The sequence below is a fragment of the Anthonomus grandis genome, chromosome 11, assembly GCF_022605725.1.
Source record: "Anthonomus grandis grandis chromosome 11, icAntGran1.3, whole genome shotgun sequence".
NCBI classification, from domain to species: domain Eukaryota; kingdom Metazoa; phylum Arthropoda; class Insecta; order Coleoptera; family Curculionidae; genus Anthonomus; species Anthonomus grandis.
Window position 1 is genome coordinate 10,251,842 of NC_065556.1, and position 14,743 is coordinate 10,266,584.

A 14,743-nucleotide genomic window follows, 5' to 3' on the forward strand; every position below is an offset into this window, starting at 1 on the left:
GGCCATTTTTGTTTAAACATTTTTCACATTTCTTTAAAGCACTTCTAGTTACCTTGCGCTGGGTGTTTTTATTTATATTATTTACAACACGGCTAAAATGAGGAGGCGCTCCATCTAATTGTAGCCACATTCGTCTTACTGTTTGTAACGGTAAATCATCCAGCTCTTCTTCGAATTCATTTTGCAAAAAATGTAGAAAGCTCTGACCGTTCACTGCCCCATCAAAGAAATATGGTCCAAGAAGCTTTGTCCCAATGATACCAGCCCATACATTAAGTGACCATCTATGTTGATGATCCAGTGGTATCACATGCCTTGGATTTACATCGTTGTAATAATGGAAGTTGTGTCGGTTTACACATTCATTTTTATGGAATGTCGCTTCATCAGTGAACAACACAAAGTCAAAAAAGTCCTGTTGCAGTTGGATTTGATGCAAAGCCCAACGGCAAAAGTTTCTTGTACAAACAATTCTTGTACAAGCTGTACGTGATATGGATGAAATTTATGTTTCCGGGTGATTCTATTAACAGTGGATTTTTTAATGTCCAACTGCCTTTCAATTTGCCTACAAGAGACATGCGGATTTTTTACTAGGGCTTGCATAACAAGCATTTCATTTTGTGGATTTGCCCCTGTTTTTTGTCTTTGTGACATTTCATAATTTAAATTTCCAGTTCTTTCAAATCTCTCCTTTAGTCTTTCAAATGCTTTTAGTCTTTCAATCGATTTGGATGTCGTTCCGCATCCGGATATCTCTGTGCATAAACTCTGCTTGCCAGTAAACAATTTTTCTCACTTGCACCCGAACAGTAAATCATTTTCACCATATCCTCTTTCGAAAAATTCATTTTTAATGCAAAAATGTTTCGCTTTAGTGATAAATTGACAACACTAAATCTTCTGTCAAAGTAATTGCTTGATTTTTGTGCAATTGTTATTTCCATGGCCAACTAAGCAAACTTCTTTTAAATTAAAACGCGACTATTGTGGATTTTAAGGGCGAAATTAGGAAAAAGTGTAAAAAACTCGATAACTATTACAGATAGGTATAGGACATGCTTAACAAAAAAGAAAGCTTATCACATTGTGAACATTTTAAGATAAAAAAATATGGGTCATTCCATTTAAAAAAAATAAGATATGGTTGTTTACATTTTTTGGTTTTGGATAAAGTATTGCGAACACCCTGTAGAATATTATCAAATTCTCATAGGACCATAAAGTTTGAATTTTTAAAGCAATCCAAAAATGCAATAAAATATAGGGTGTTCCATTTAAATTAAAAAAGTTGTGTATCATATCACATTTATGAATCACCCTGTATATCCAAAAATATTTTTATGTTATGCACCTTAGACAGTAAAGTAACTTAGTATAAATTTTTTTTTTGTATCACTGTATAAGGAGCTATTGTCCGTTATCGCACTAATGGGACACCCTGTGTGTCCCATTATGTAACCCATAAAAGTATGAACTTAACGTTCTAATTAAATTTAATATTTAACATACCCTATGCTAAATATTAAATTTACTTGTAATAGTGAGGACAAAACATGATAAAAAAATAAAAAGAAAATAGAGTTAAATTTGAAGTGAAATTTACATTTTATAAAATAATGATTGCACTGTGCAACTTTATTGACACTTTGTTAAACCTGCCACTTCACTAAAACACATTTCTTGTTATTGCAGTTCTTATTTACAAATTACATAGAATGTCATCAAGTTTCATCACTATTTCTTGGAGGTCTGGTAAATGAATTCCTTTTGATACAGTCCACTAGCCACCTTATGCCTTCATCTACACCCTCCCTAAAAAAAGCAACTATATTATTATTGTATATTATGCATATTTTAACTCTATTTATTTATACCGGGTGTCAATTTAATCACCCTTAATATTGAACTCAAAATTGAAATGAAACTGGAACTTGACAGTTTTTTAAAATGCATTAATACGTAAACTTTTATATGTTAGAGGGCTTTGCGCCTGTTTTCAATCATATTATACGTTAATAAACAAAGATATCGTCACTGGAACGATGAAAATCTCGTTTTTATTAGATTAAACATAATATCCTGAGAACATTTGAACCGGTATTCTGGAAAATGCTACTATTGGGCATAATTTCACTGAAGAACACATTGAGCTTAATGTAAATCTGCTTGAAGAAGTATAACTTCCTAATAACAGAAAATCTAGAAAATCAACTAGATGCACTGTGCAACGTGATTTTGCGAGAAGATCTTCACTTTAAGTATAAAATGTTTTAATAACTTTTATGTTATATTGCAATTCTTCATAATTAATAAACTCTATATTCATGTTTTTCTTTTATAAAATTGACTGACAAAAACAGATTAAAATAGTCAAAAATTATAATTTATGTACTCCAATGTGCTTTCTAAACCAAAAACATTTATGTAAAATCCTAAAACCTAGTTGTTCACTAACAACATTGGCTTGGATCTACAAAAATAAAAAAGAATAACAACATATTTTTCGGGTTCTATTAATTAAAATAATGAGATTATAGGCTTAACAGAATTCAAATTAGACATTAAAAAAGTAGTTTACTTATTAAAAGTAGTTACTTATTTATATAGTGTGAAGTTTGTGTATTTATTTATTTATTTATTTGGAGGGATCAGTTGACCCTGACACCCTACCACATTTATTGATTTTATAACTAATTTACTAGAAACTGCGAATTTTTGCCTGATCACTATTATAAATTCAAGTTGTTGTAACGCCTAGGAGTGAAATATACACCTGTGTGCGTTAGTTATCGCTTATGATTGTTATTTTAAAGAAAGAAATTAATAACCTTAAATACTACAATACCTAATCTATAAACACTTAATCTTAAATCTATGAAAAAGGACTATATTATAATACCTACTTAAATTCCTAGAAAAATGAAAAGAAAATATTATATTTGTTGTGCACATACTTTGTACATTCTTTGCTAAATTTTTGTCTGTTTTTTATTCCCTTTAACTCAGGTGGTACAACATTATACATTTTTGGCGCAAGAAACTAAAGATTTTAGCTCTACTAAACTAAAGACTCTTGCTCTTGTATTATGATTGTGATTTATTTGGTTTTTAGCAATATCATGGTTGTGAATATGTGAACAAATTGATGTTTTATATAAAGTTCTTATGTTGGTGGTTTGTTCAGTAAATAGATATTCTGTGGGGTAGTTTTGGCTTGTTGTATATAGTTTTTAAAACATACTTATGTACAATATTTAATTTATGCAAGGTATTATTGTATAAGCCACTCCATACCAAAATACCATATCTCAAAATTGACCCAGTAAGGGATTTATAAATGATAATAAGTTTTTTTGAATTTAAAAATGTTCTGATAATATAAAATTTGTAAATTATCTGTTTAAGTCTATTTGCCAGATATTCAGTATGTATATGCCATTTAAGATTTTGATAAATAAATATTTAAAGGAATTTAGTCTGTGAAAGTTCCTTTATTTCATAACTATTTTCAATTGAAAAACATGAATAATTCGGTCTGTCTACCCCAGTGAGAGAAAAAGCAAAAAAAATTGTTTTTGCTACATTTAGGCTTAATTTATAAGTTTCCAACCAGTTTTTTATTTTATTCAGGCCTTTTATAGCATACTGTTTCATATGATCCCAACTCGAACCATTAAAAAGTAAGGCAGTATCATCTGCATATGAAACAATGGTTCCATTTGTTAGCTTATTATCAAGAAGAGAATTTAGGTAAATTATAAACAAAAATGGACCAAGTAGAGTACCTTGTGGCACTCCTATTTTTATAATTTCGCTATTGCTTAATATATTATTGACCTTAACAAATTGTCGTCTATTTTGTAAATCATTTTTCATAAGTGTCATTGCGCTTCCCCTTATTCCATACTGCTCTAGAACTTGAAAGAGCTTAGTATGTGGTACCGTATTAAAGGCCTTAGCCAGATCAATAAAAACACCCAGATATTTTCTGTTATTGTTCAAATGGCTAGTAATATCAGAAGTAAGTTCGCGTAAAGCATCTGTAGTACTACGACCTGGTAAGAATCCATATTGTTTATCTGATATAATTTGATGTTTATTTAAGTCTAATAATCGATCTTTTAAACTCCTCGAAAATTTTAGCAAAATATGTAATTTGGCTAATTGGACGATAATTGTCTATAACATTTTTAGGTCCTGATTTGTGAATAGGGGTACAACTGATATTTTAAAACTAGATGGTATTTTCCCTGTTTCATAAATTTTGTTTATTCTGTGTAGTAGGGGTTCGAGAATTACTACATGTGTTTTTTTAATTAGTGTGGCAGATATACCATCAATACCTGGTCAACTTCTGTTTTTGAGATTTTGAATGTTTGATTAGTTCATTTTTAGTAATTGGAGATAAAAACATAAACCGACTGTAAGTTTTTTGAAGACATAGGATTGATGGGTTTTGGAATTTTCTTTTCCATTTCAATACCAACATTTGTATAAGTATTGCTTACAGAAGTTAGCCATTTGATAGTAATTTTCAAAAGCTTTCCCGAAGTCATCATCAACTTTAATATGACACATCCAACGTTTTTTCATTAGTAGCGTCTTTCATAATTTCATACATTTTTTTCATATCATTTTTTGCTTTGTTAATTTCGTTTTTATGAAAGTTTCTCTTGTTTTTTTTTATTTTAAGTTTTTTATGTTTTTCTATTATTTTACTTAATTGGTTTCTGTATCTTTTAAATTCATTTTCAAGTTCTATATTGTAGTTGATCAGTTTTCTTTTAAGTTTGTCCCTATGTCTAATTGAAGAGGTAATACCATTTGTTATCCAATTTTTAATTTTTCTGTGCTTCTTGAACACATTATTATTTTCTGAACAGTTTACATGTTTAGTGAAAACTTCAGAGAAAATTGTCATTGCTGTTTCAGGGTCATTAATGCTCTTAATCATCTTGCTCTGCTAATAGTTTTTTTTAGTTTTTGATAATTAATAGATATTTTGCTTATATTTTCTTTAGTATTGCATTGTATATGTGCGTTATTTCTGTGGCTGCATTTTAAGCTAATATTTAACAGTACCGAAAAATGATCTGTGACACAGGTGTCCAAATGGTTTTAGTTCCAAGTTACGATTATTTCTACATTTTAAAAATATGTAATCTATATTGGTGTTAGTATCTGGTCTGGTAACTGCATTAATATAAGATAAATAGCCCATTTAAGATATGATAGTAGAATACTTATAACATCAATGTCCGAGGCATCTAATAAGTCTATGTTAACATCTCCAAAAAATATTTCTATTTGCTGGTTATTATAAGTCCTGAATAAAAATGTCCTTTGAAATTGGAGGTGGCTTATACACTGCAGTTATACCGAAATGAATATCCCTAACCTGGCATAAAATTCTAGTTAAAGTTGTCTGTGAATTTGGAAGTATTGTTGTTAAAAAGGTGGGTTCTAATTCTGATTTTACAAGAAAAATAATACCGTCATTTTTATTGTACTTGGCCTCATTGTAAAATTTACATAACCCTTTATGTTAAAATTGTCCGTATACAATATTTAAAACATTCGCTTAATACTATAATATCAGTAAATTGCAAATTGAAATTTTCTAATAAAAGAATTACAATGTCAACATTTTTCTTAGCACTTCTAATGTGTATTACGTTAAAAATATTAATTTTTACATTTACGTTTCATTACGGTTCACGATCTTTGTTACCATGTCATCTTTTCCCATATTGTTCAGAATATTATCATGATTAATATTAACCATTATTCACTGTAATCTATTTTTTTCTTAACAGTTTCAAATAAATATTTGGCTGGCGGACAATTGGTATCTACGGCTGTACACTCGACGTTATATTTTCAATTATATTTTTGATTCGCAAAACTACAATTATAGCACTTTTTATGAACACTCATACAAGTTTTAGTTTCATGCTCACCTGCACCACCCACAAATAGTTTTATTAATACAGGTGTAATTTTTGTGATTAAAACCCCGGCACTTATAACATCTGAGAAAAGGGATATCCTCATATACGGCGCAGCGGTTCAACCCTACATATATAATTTTATGCGAGGCTTTTTCTTTTTTGGTATGTCAGCGTCAATAGAATTTCCTAGTGCGGTCTCTACCGCTTTTTGTAGTGTAATTTTCTTTTTTGAGGAACATTTAATAATAACATTTCCATTTTTCGTATTATTTATATTTTTAATGCCAATTTGTAAATTATTAGGATTAATTTTTTATTGCAATAATTGCAAGGTGTTCTTTGAATCTAAGCCATTTTTTGATTTGAATATAAGCGTTGGTAGTTGAGAAGGTTTATTTTCTATGCTTTTGTCTTTTTTAACAATGTTACAATATGTAGCTATTTAAGTGCTTTTACTTTGCTTAATTTCCTTTTTGAGTTTATTTACCTCAATCTTAAGTTTTGGTACTTCATTTTTCATTGCGTTCATTAAATTAATCATATCTGGCGCTCTTCCTAAAAATTCTTTACATTTAACGCATAGCAGCGCTAGAACTCTCCGTTGTAATGCCGCTGCACAGAGATCGCAAATATACGCTGGTTCCTTGTCTACTACATTATCACAATTTGTACAAATCTCATTCCCCACCATTGTTTTAGTTTTATTGTTGATTCAACAATAAAATTTTAATAAAACATATTATTCTTCTTACACTTTAACTAGGTTCATTTTTGTAACGAGCTCTGCGTAATATTTGCGGTATTTCCAACGTATTTTAATGTTTATATGCGGAGTAAAATAGCGTGACTTATCTCAACCGTCGTTGTTTAAGACTGTATGGCTTTTAGAGGCCTGATGATGCTGTAGCTAGAGTGAAACATGTGTAGCCTGTGATTATATGTTATGAGAACGTGACATTGTGTTTCCTTTGTTTTTCTTAATCCTGGTATTATGAATGAAAAAAAGTTTTTCAATATACAAATTCAAATAACAAATTCACAATATTCCCATATTTCTGTATGTAGCCAAAATCTTTGCCTTTTAAAAATTTTAGCTCAGAAAAAAAAGGCTGTCAAAAATCATCAAAAATTTGAGACTGAGAAGTTTTTTCAATGACATAACTTATTAGGGTAAGTAATGCAGACAGGCCCAACTGCTAATGAGGCCACATAATGGCTCACCTACATCAGTTCAGAATTCAGAACTGATTTCAGCCATTCAATAATAAAATTAGCTTTTTAGGAAAAAAAATCGTTTTTGCACTTACACGATTACCATGTCGCAAGGGCTTCCGTTCTCAGTATAATAAAATGCTCATTTAAAAAAACTCGCTAAAACCGTCAACAAATTAAATCCGGGTATCGTGACAAATTAAATGTCCTTCAATTTTTTTCCTTTATTATTTTTGTAATTTTAAATTTTTTTATTAGCATTTTATAGTTTAGGTGAAGTTACTTGGACAAGTATATAAGAACTAAAAATTTAGCATGCGGCGTTTTCTTTATAAGGCATTGGCGTGCATAAAATTTTCATTTCTCTGGCTTAATATAAGTCTACAGGGTGAGTTTTTTAAAGTGTTACAATGCGATATGTAATTTTTTTTTGACATTTCAAGTATACCGGGGGGCACTTTTTGTGATATTTTTGACATTTGTCCCTTCACCCCCCTAAGAGGGGGGGAGGGTCACTTCCTTATTTTAAATGGAATGACGTGTTTTTTATTCTTAAATACAAATCTACATAAAATATGAAGTCTGTTTACAAAAAATTTTTAAAATTGCTCTGCTGGTTACGGAATTATGATCAATGTTTTGATTAAATTTAAAAATAATTCGAATATTTTACCATAATTTAATAATATTTGTAAGAGGGTTTGATCATTGGCAACTATTGGAAAGCTTCAATCTACATCCATTACATCTCAGAAGAATGATCTTCTCTGTAAAATTCCTGCATGGGTTACTGAATGGATTCATTGATAGTCCTGTACTTCTTTCTGGTGTACAGTTCATGGTGCCTAGGCTTAATGCTAGACATCGCCTAACATTCTTTCTGCCAAGGCCTCATACTAACATCCTGTTGAAATTGCCACTATATACAATATGCCCTATATTTAATCGGATCTATCACATGTGCAATATAAATTTCTCTCTGGTTCATGTGATTGTCGATATCTTGGTGGATCATTACTCTTGGGATTAAGACCCATGTGTTTAAGTTATAGTTAGTAGGTATATTGCACTTAATTTAATTTAATTTTGTTGAATATGTGATTATCTTGTTAAACTTTTATAATTGGGTTTTTATATCATATTAATAGATATTTATTCTAATTTTTTGGATAACTTTTGAGATTGTGACTTTACTTTACTTTTTTTTCTTTTCATTCTTTTAGGTTTGTTTGTGTTTGTTTTTTTTAACTATATTTTTCATTTGCAACTGTTTTCTGTTATTGGGCAAGTTGCCTGTTGGAAATAAAGGCTTATTATTATAGTATCTTCGTCTGTTTCACTTTATCCGCACCGAACTTGCCTATCTTTATCTGACAAATATTGATTGTTGAACAGGCCGGGGTGCCGTGGAAAGGCTCGAATTGACCGTAAATATATACAGGAATTGATCACTAAATATCCTAATATATTTTATAGTTTATTTTAATGTGTATATGTAGTATGTTGATTGTATTTTGTACATATTCAATTTTGGAGCTTCCAGGTAACTTCACCTAAACTATAGTTTTTTATTGACAATTCCTATATATTGTTATAATGTTGATAAAAATAAACAATTTGATGTGATAACAATGGATTTTAAGTGAAAAGGTTATAAACAGATAGAAAATTAGTTCAAAAATAGGTACTATCAGTTTTAAATGACAGGTATTATACAAACCTGTACTGAAGAGGTACAAGTAATATGCTAGAGTGAGGGAGATACAAGTAATATGCTGGAGTGAGGAACCACAATAGAGCAGTGTAAAGTAATTTTGAATTGACTAAAGAATTAAACAAAAAATATTTGGAGCAGAACTTATGTAGACAGCATTATTTGTATTATTTGTAGTATATACTCAGTATCCTTCTAAGTAATCATTATATCTAATCAAGAATCCTCTAATATTAGCTTACCCTGTTAAGGCTGAAATAGGCATCACCATACAATCCCTTTTCCCTATTAAATGTGCATTCTTATTAAATATAGGTTTAACTTCCCGTACTCCCATACATTCAGGAAGGTCTTGCTTATTTGCTAATACTAGTAAAGGAACTCCTTGAAGATTTTCATTTGCTATCATTTTATCTAAAAAAAAAAATTACTACATATGGAAATACAAATTTTTAATGAATCATGTACCAAAAATTTCTTTAGAGTCATCTATCCTTTCTCTGTCAGAGGAATCTACTATGTAAATTATGGCATGGGATTCTTCATAATACTGATAAATGAAAAAAATTGTTTTCATTAAGCACAAATTACATTCTAAACTTTAGTGTTACCTTGTCCCACAAAGATTGTAATTCACTTTGACCACCAAGATCCCAAAAATTTAACTGAACTCCACTAACATAAATTTTTCCAATATTAAGGCCAACAGTTGTAGTAATCTTAGAAGGATTGATACCTTTATAATTCTTTGTAAGTTTGGTTTTAGCAGCTTCTAAATAAGTCTAAATTACATACAAAATAAAAAAGCTATAAGTTAAATCATTGATGATAAAAATCTTACAGTTTTTCCAGCATTGTCTAATCCTAAAATCAGGACACAATATTCATCTTTTTGAACCATGTATTTATAAAACCCGTAAATCAGGGAATACATTTTAATTTTCAAATTGTCAACATTTATGGTAAAAAATTCTATTTAGTTTTGGGTTCTATTTATTTCTTATTTTTAGAAAAGATAAGACTAAGACTATTAGGTTAGGCAAGCTTTGAAAATATTTACTTTTACTTTACTTTACACTTTACAACATCCACATTCCACAGTCCCACTGACATATTTGACATTGACAGTGTACGGAATTTCGGGAGTGGGGAGTGAGGCTGAATCCACATTGGTACGCAATTACGAATACGTGAGGCTGTCAAGTCTATCCGTGACTTTTAGTCCATCTACTAGAGACATGCGTATCCGAAAAATGACGTTATATTTTTTTTTTACTTGTGTTTACCGTTATGACCCCCACAACATCGCTTCAACTTATTTTTATGCCTTGATTGTAAAGGGGTTCTAGGGATTAGAGATTTGTTGGCATAAACGAATGAAATCAACATTTCGTGAACTAATTTCCTGCGTTTTTGGCTTAAACCTTTGCCATCGCTTGTAGATACTATAAAATAAATAAACAAATAAAACAAAGCTTAAATAAGCAAAGAGAAAGTCTAACTAATAAAAGCTACAACATACACAAGAATGGCATGATCTTGGTAAAAACTCAAAAATAACAATAAAAAGCAAATAGCCAAACGGACTGAATAGACCCAAAAAACAGAATGAAGTTCGAATTAATCAACTTCTATTTGTTTTCCTTCACGTAGGTACCTGAAACCTTTCGAGCCTCTCATTGGCTGATAACAATCACGTGATCCCAACGGATACGTAATTAAAGTCCAGTGCAACGATATATTAGAATGGTCCCCCGTGAAAACACCAGCATTCCACCTGCCAAACAATGTCATCCACCTTCTATTTACATTGTTTGAGAAGTAAAATGCTGGTGTTTTGACGGGTGACCATTCTAATATATCGTTGCACTGGACTTTACCAATGTGGATTTAGGCTGAGTGCCTAAAGACGAGGACAAAAACTGTCGCGTGTGGGAATGGCGTCGAATCGATATCCAGACGATTCAGCAGAACGCAGCATATGTCGTTTGCCAGCAAGCTATTTATAGTCTGCGTCCGCCGTTACTTAATCGATTTAATGTTCGTATCTCTTGAAATTCCCAAGAGATTTAAATAATTTTTTGTCCAAATAAGAACAATGAATAATTTAATCAATTTTTGATGGCTACAAACCTTTAAAAACAAGATTTTTCTGAGAAAATTAAGTAAAAGTTAAATGTTAAAGAAATGAAAATGGCTCTAACTCCCAATAGATTTGAATAAATCGTTTTTTCATATATATATAATTAATATCTAAGCCGATTTAAGGTGATTTCAAACGTCTACAAACAAGTTTTTATTAGAACATTTCTAAATATCAAAATTAATGCTAACTCGATACGTTTCATCTATCTAGTCTTACATTAAAATGATGTAACCCTTAATAACACCATTCACCTGTTAGAACAATATTTCCCAAATGTTGTAATCTATGGTGATACTCGTAGTATTCATTGATACTCATTCTGTATTTTTTCTTGTTTGGAACATAAGCATTTCAATACTCGTAGCATAACTACTTGTCAACAAAATAGGTTAGCAATTGTAGCTGCAGCATCTCAAGTGCAACTCTTAACTCGAGTGTAAAGTCGAAATTATACCCATTTGTAGTTACGTCATCCAGGTGAGAAAAAACGTATGGTGTAGATATTTTTGCCATTCAATATTAGGTTAGAAACTTTACCATCGCCTTCAGAAATTAATAGTCTGCTATGTATTTTTATACGTTCAGAAATTAACAAATGATTTATTTTAGCAGCATATTATTATATTTTTATATTCGTGTATATACTTTCATTCCCAAAAAATTTTAAAAAATCTTGTAGTATTTATTGTATTATTAACAAACTTAACAATTAACAAATATTATTATAATTAATCATAAATAATGGGACATAAACAACAAGTCCGAAACGGAATTGCACTTCAAATTGAGAATGTGATAAAGCGAGCCGCAGATGCAACAAAATTGAGCACAACAACGATCGCAAATATAAAGAAGAATGGGATAAAATCATATCAGGATTACGCTGCTCATATATTTTCTAAGCAAAAGACCGCCAAAAACCAAATCTACAACATATTTGAAAAGTAGAATTCGGCTCGAGCAGTAGACGTAACAAAACCGAGCTTACAAAAATTGTGAATAATGGTATACAATTATTTTAACTCACTGGGATAAATTTTAATACTGATAATTTAATTTATTTGTTCATGAAAAAAAATGCTGCTTGAAGGAATATGTTAACACATTAAAATGAAAATAACCTTCCAAAAAATAAAACATACAAACTCAAAAAACACGCCATATTGCATTACCAAGTTAATGAAATTGCAACGATATGATTCAACACTTAAACGACGATCATAAAATAAAATTTGCTAGAACAAAAAAAGCTTAATCAATCTCGTCAGTATTGTCAGAGTCAGAACTGAAATCAGAGATATTGTCTTCGTCATCGTCGTCTTTGTCAGTCGTAATCACAAGTGGCAGAATGTCACAGGCATCACAAGCTTGTATTGCGTCCCAAACCTTTTCAATTACCTTTTCTGTATGAAAAACATATTTTTGCCAATGATCTATAGAAATTTAGTTTATTACCCTTTCCCATGTAGTGAGAGCTTTTGAAGGTGACCCCTTAAAATTGGAAATATATTGATCATATTTTCGTTTACATTCCGACCATACCATTTCAATTGCATTAAACTGGCAATGATATGGTGGCAGTCGCAAAATTTTGTGTCCTAACGGTTTAACATATTCATCAAGGAAGTACTTTTTTTCACTAGGGCAGTTTCTGCGTGCAATACTCCATATTTTATCTTTCATGGCTTTTTCTGGAAAGCCAATATTCTTTTTCTTCAACCATTCGGTCAGTGTCTACTTTGTCCAAGATTATAAATGACTTTGGGGGAACCTTTAAAAACAAGGTTTTTCTGAGAAAATTAAATAAAAGTCAAATGTTAAAGAAATGAAAATGGCTCTAACTCCCAATAGATTTGAATAAATCTTTTTTTTATATATAAATAATTAATATCTAAGCCGATTTAAGGTGATTTCAAACGTCTACAAACAAGTTTTTTGGTAAAAAAACATTAATCATTGTATCTGATATTAAAAATGATATATCAGTTATCGCAAATGTATCCTTTTCTAGGGAAAAGGATTGATTTCCTACAAAAATCAAAAGTCTAAGAATTTAAAAAGGTACAGTTCCTCAGCAAGGGACTATTAAACTATAGGTTCAAAGCAAACCTTTATGTTGATGGAGGAGCAAGAATCGTTATTCTGACAAATTTTCCATGTTCTGAAAATTCTCCAATTAATTCAATAGCAATTCATATGATCCTGCCGCCAAACTTGAGCTCATTTTCTCAATATTATGAAGACACCACCAGTTTATAAGAACATTTCTGAATGTCAAAATTAATGCTAACTGGACACTAGATATGTTTCATCTATCTAGTCTTACATTAAAGTGATGTAACCCTTAATAACACCATTCACCTTGAAGGGTGGATGTCTTATCCTGTTCCCATCATCCAAGGGGGACACAAAAAGACTAAGTTGTGTCTAATTACTCGAAGGACCAAATCCATATGATTAAAAAATAAAACAACACTTGTACATACAACAACAACATAATATGTACACATTTAAAAAACAAATTTTACTCTTAGTTTTCCTTGCCTTAATTGAGCCCTTATTTTATATATATTTATTTTTTATTATATATATATATATAAAGTGAAATCAGTGTATAGATCATATATATATATGATCTATACACTGATTTCACTCATTATATACAATGTACAACTTCTTTTTCTTTACATTGCTTCTTAAACTTCACTCAACAACAAGGCACTATTTACATAATACTAAAATTATTTATATTATGTCACGTAATATATTATTATAGTTATATTATGCGAATTACAAGGCTGCCATTTTGCTTCCATTCCATAACTTGGGTTAAACGAATTAATACGTTTAAGTATTTAGGGCACAGAGAACTTTATCATCAACAGAGCACAAAACCAATTTATATAAGAGACAGTACAGAGAGACAGAGCTATCATTAATAAGCTATAATTAATTAAAGCAACTTTTCACATTGAAATTTTTCTTACAAGAGCCTTTTTTTAAATTGGCACGTTGTAAAATCAGAGCAGAGACCGGCCGACGCAACTTTCGTTCAACAACAACTACATACTACGACTGACCCAATTTCTTTCTCCCCGATCAGTATCAGGTGCGCTGTCGGCTCGATAATCTATTTTTAGAGTTTAAAGCGGTGTTGCAAGTTTGTTTAAATTTTAGGTTCTTTACAGAAAGGAAATTTGTAAAGTGGTGTTGTTGTGAGTTTTCACAACATATTGCCCGCGTTGGAGCGCTAGCTTCAAAATTTTGCTTAAAATTGAGCAAAACAACAGATATATTTACATATGTTACATTACAGATATACATTATTTACACAATAACAACTGTCATCTTCTTCGAGAGGAAGAGGACACAACTTTGTAATTGTCCCAATGAAGAATCTATCTTGGGTTCTTATCTTGACAACTCTTACTTTGCCATCAGCACCAGGCATCACCTCAACTACTTTTGCTAATGGCCATTTCAAGGGGGGTGTATTATCTTCTTTAACTAAGATAATATCATTTGGTTTAAGATTTGAAGAAGGGATAAAACATTTTGGATGATTTTGAAGCCTGTTCAGATAGTCAGTGGTCCAGCGCTTCCAAAAGATTTGCTGAATCTGAGCACATCTTTGGAAAAATGATTTTAATTGGGCCATACCTTCTACCGGAACGGTTAACAGGACCTATTTATCTGCGTTTCTTGGAGGAAGTTCTC

At 30.7% G+C, this 14,743-nt stretch overlaps 1 protein-coding gene across 1 annotated transcript; it reads right to left on the minus strand.

The window, feature by feature from the left end:
- Positions 1–1,568: 1,568 nt before the first annotated feature.
- Positions 1,569–9,997, minus strand: LOC126742394 (ADP-ribosylation factor-related protein 1). Its single transcript, XM_050449044.1, has 5 exons — positions 9,722–9,997; positions 9,492–9,662; positions 9,349–9,430; positions 9,123–9,294; positions 1,569–1,815 (listed from the first exon to the last, which is right to left on the minus strand). The coding sequence occupies exons 1-5, from the start codon at positions 9,812–9,814 to the stop codon at positions 1,725–1,727; spliced, it is 609 nt and encodes a 202-aa protein (XP_050305001.1). The 5' UTR covers positions 9,815–9,997; the 3' UTR covers positions 1,569–1,724.
- Positions 9,998–14,743: the final 4,746 nt, after the last annotated feature.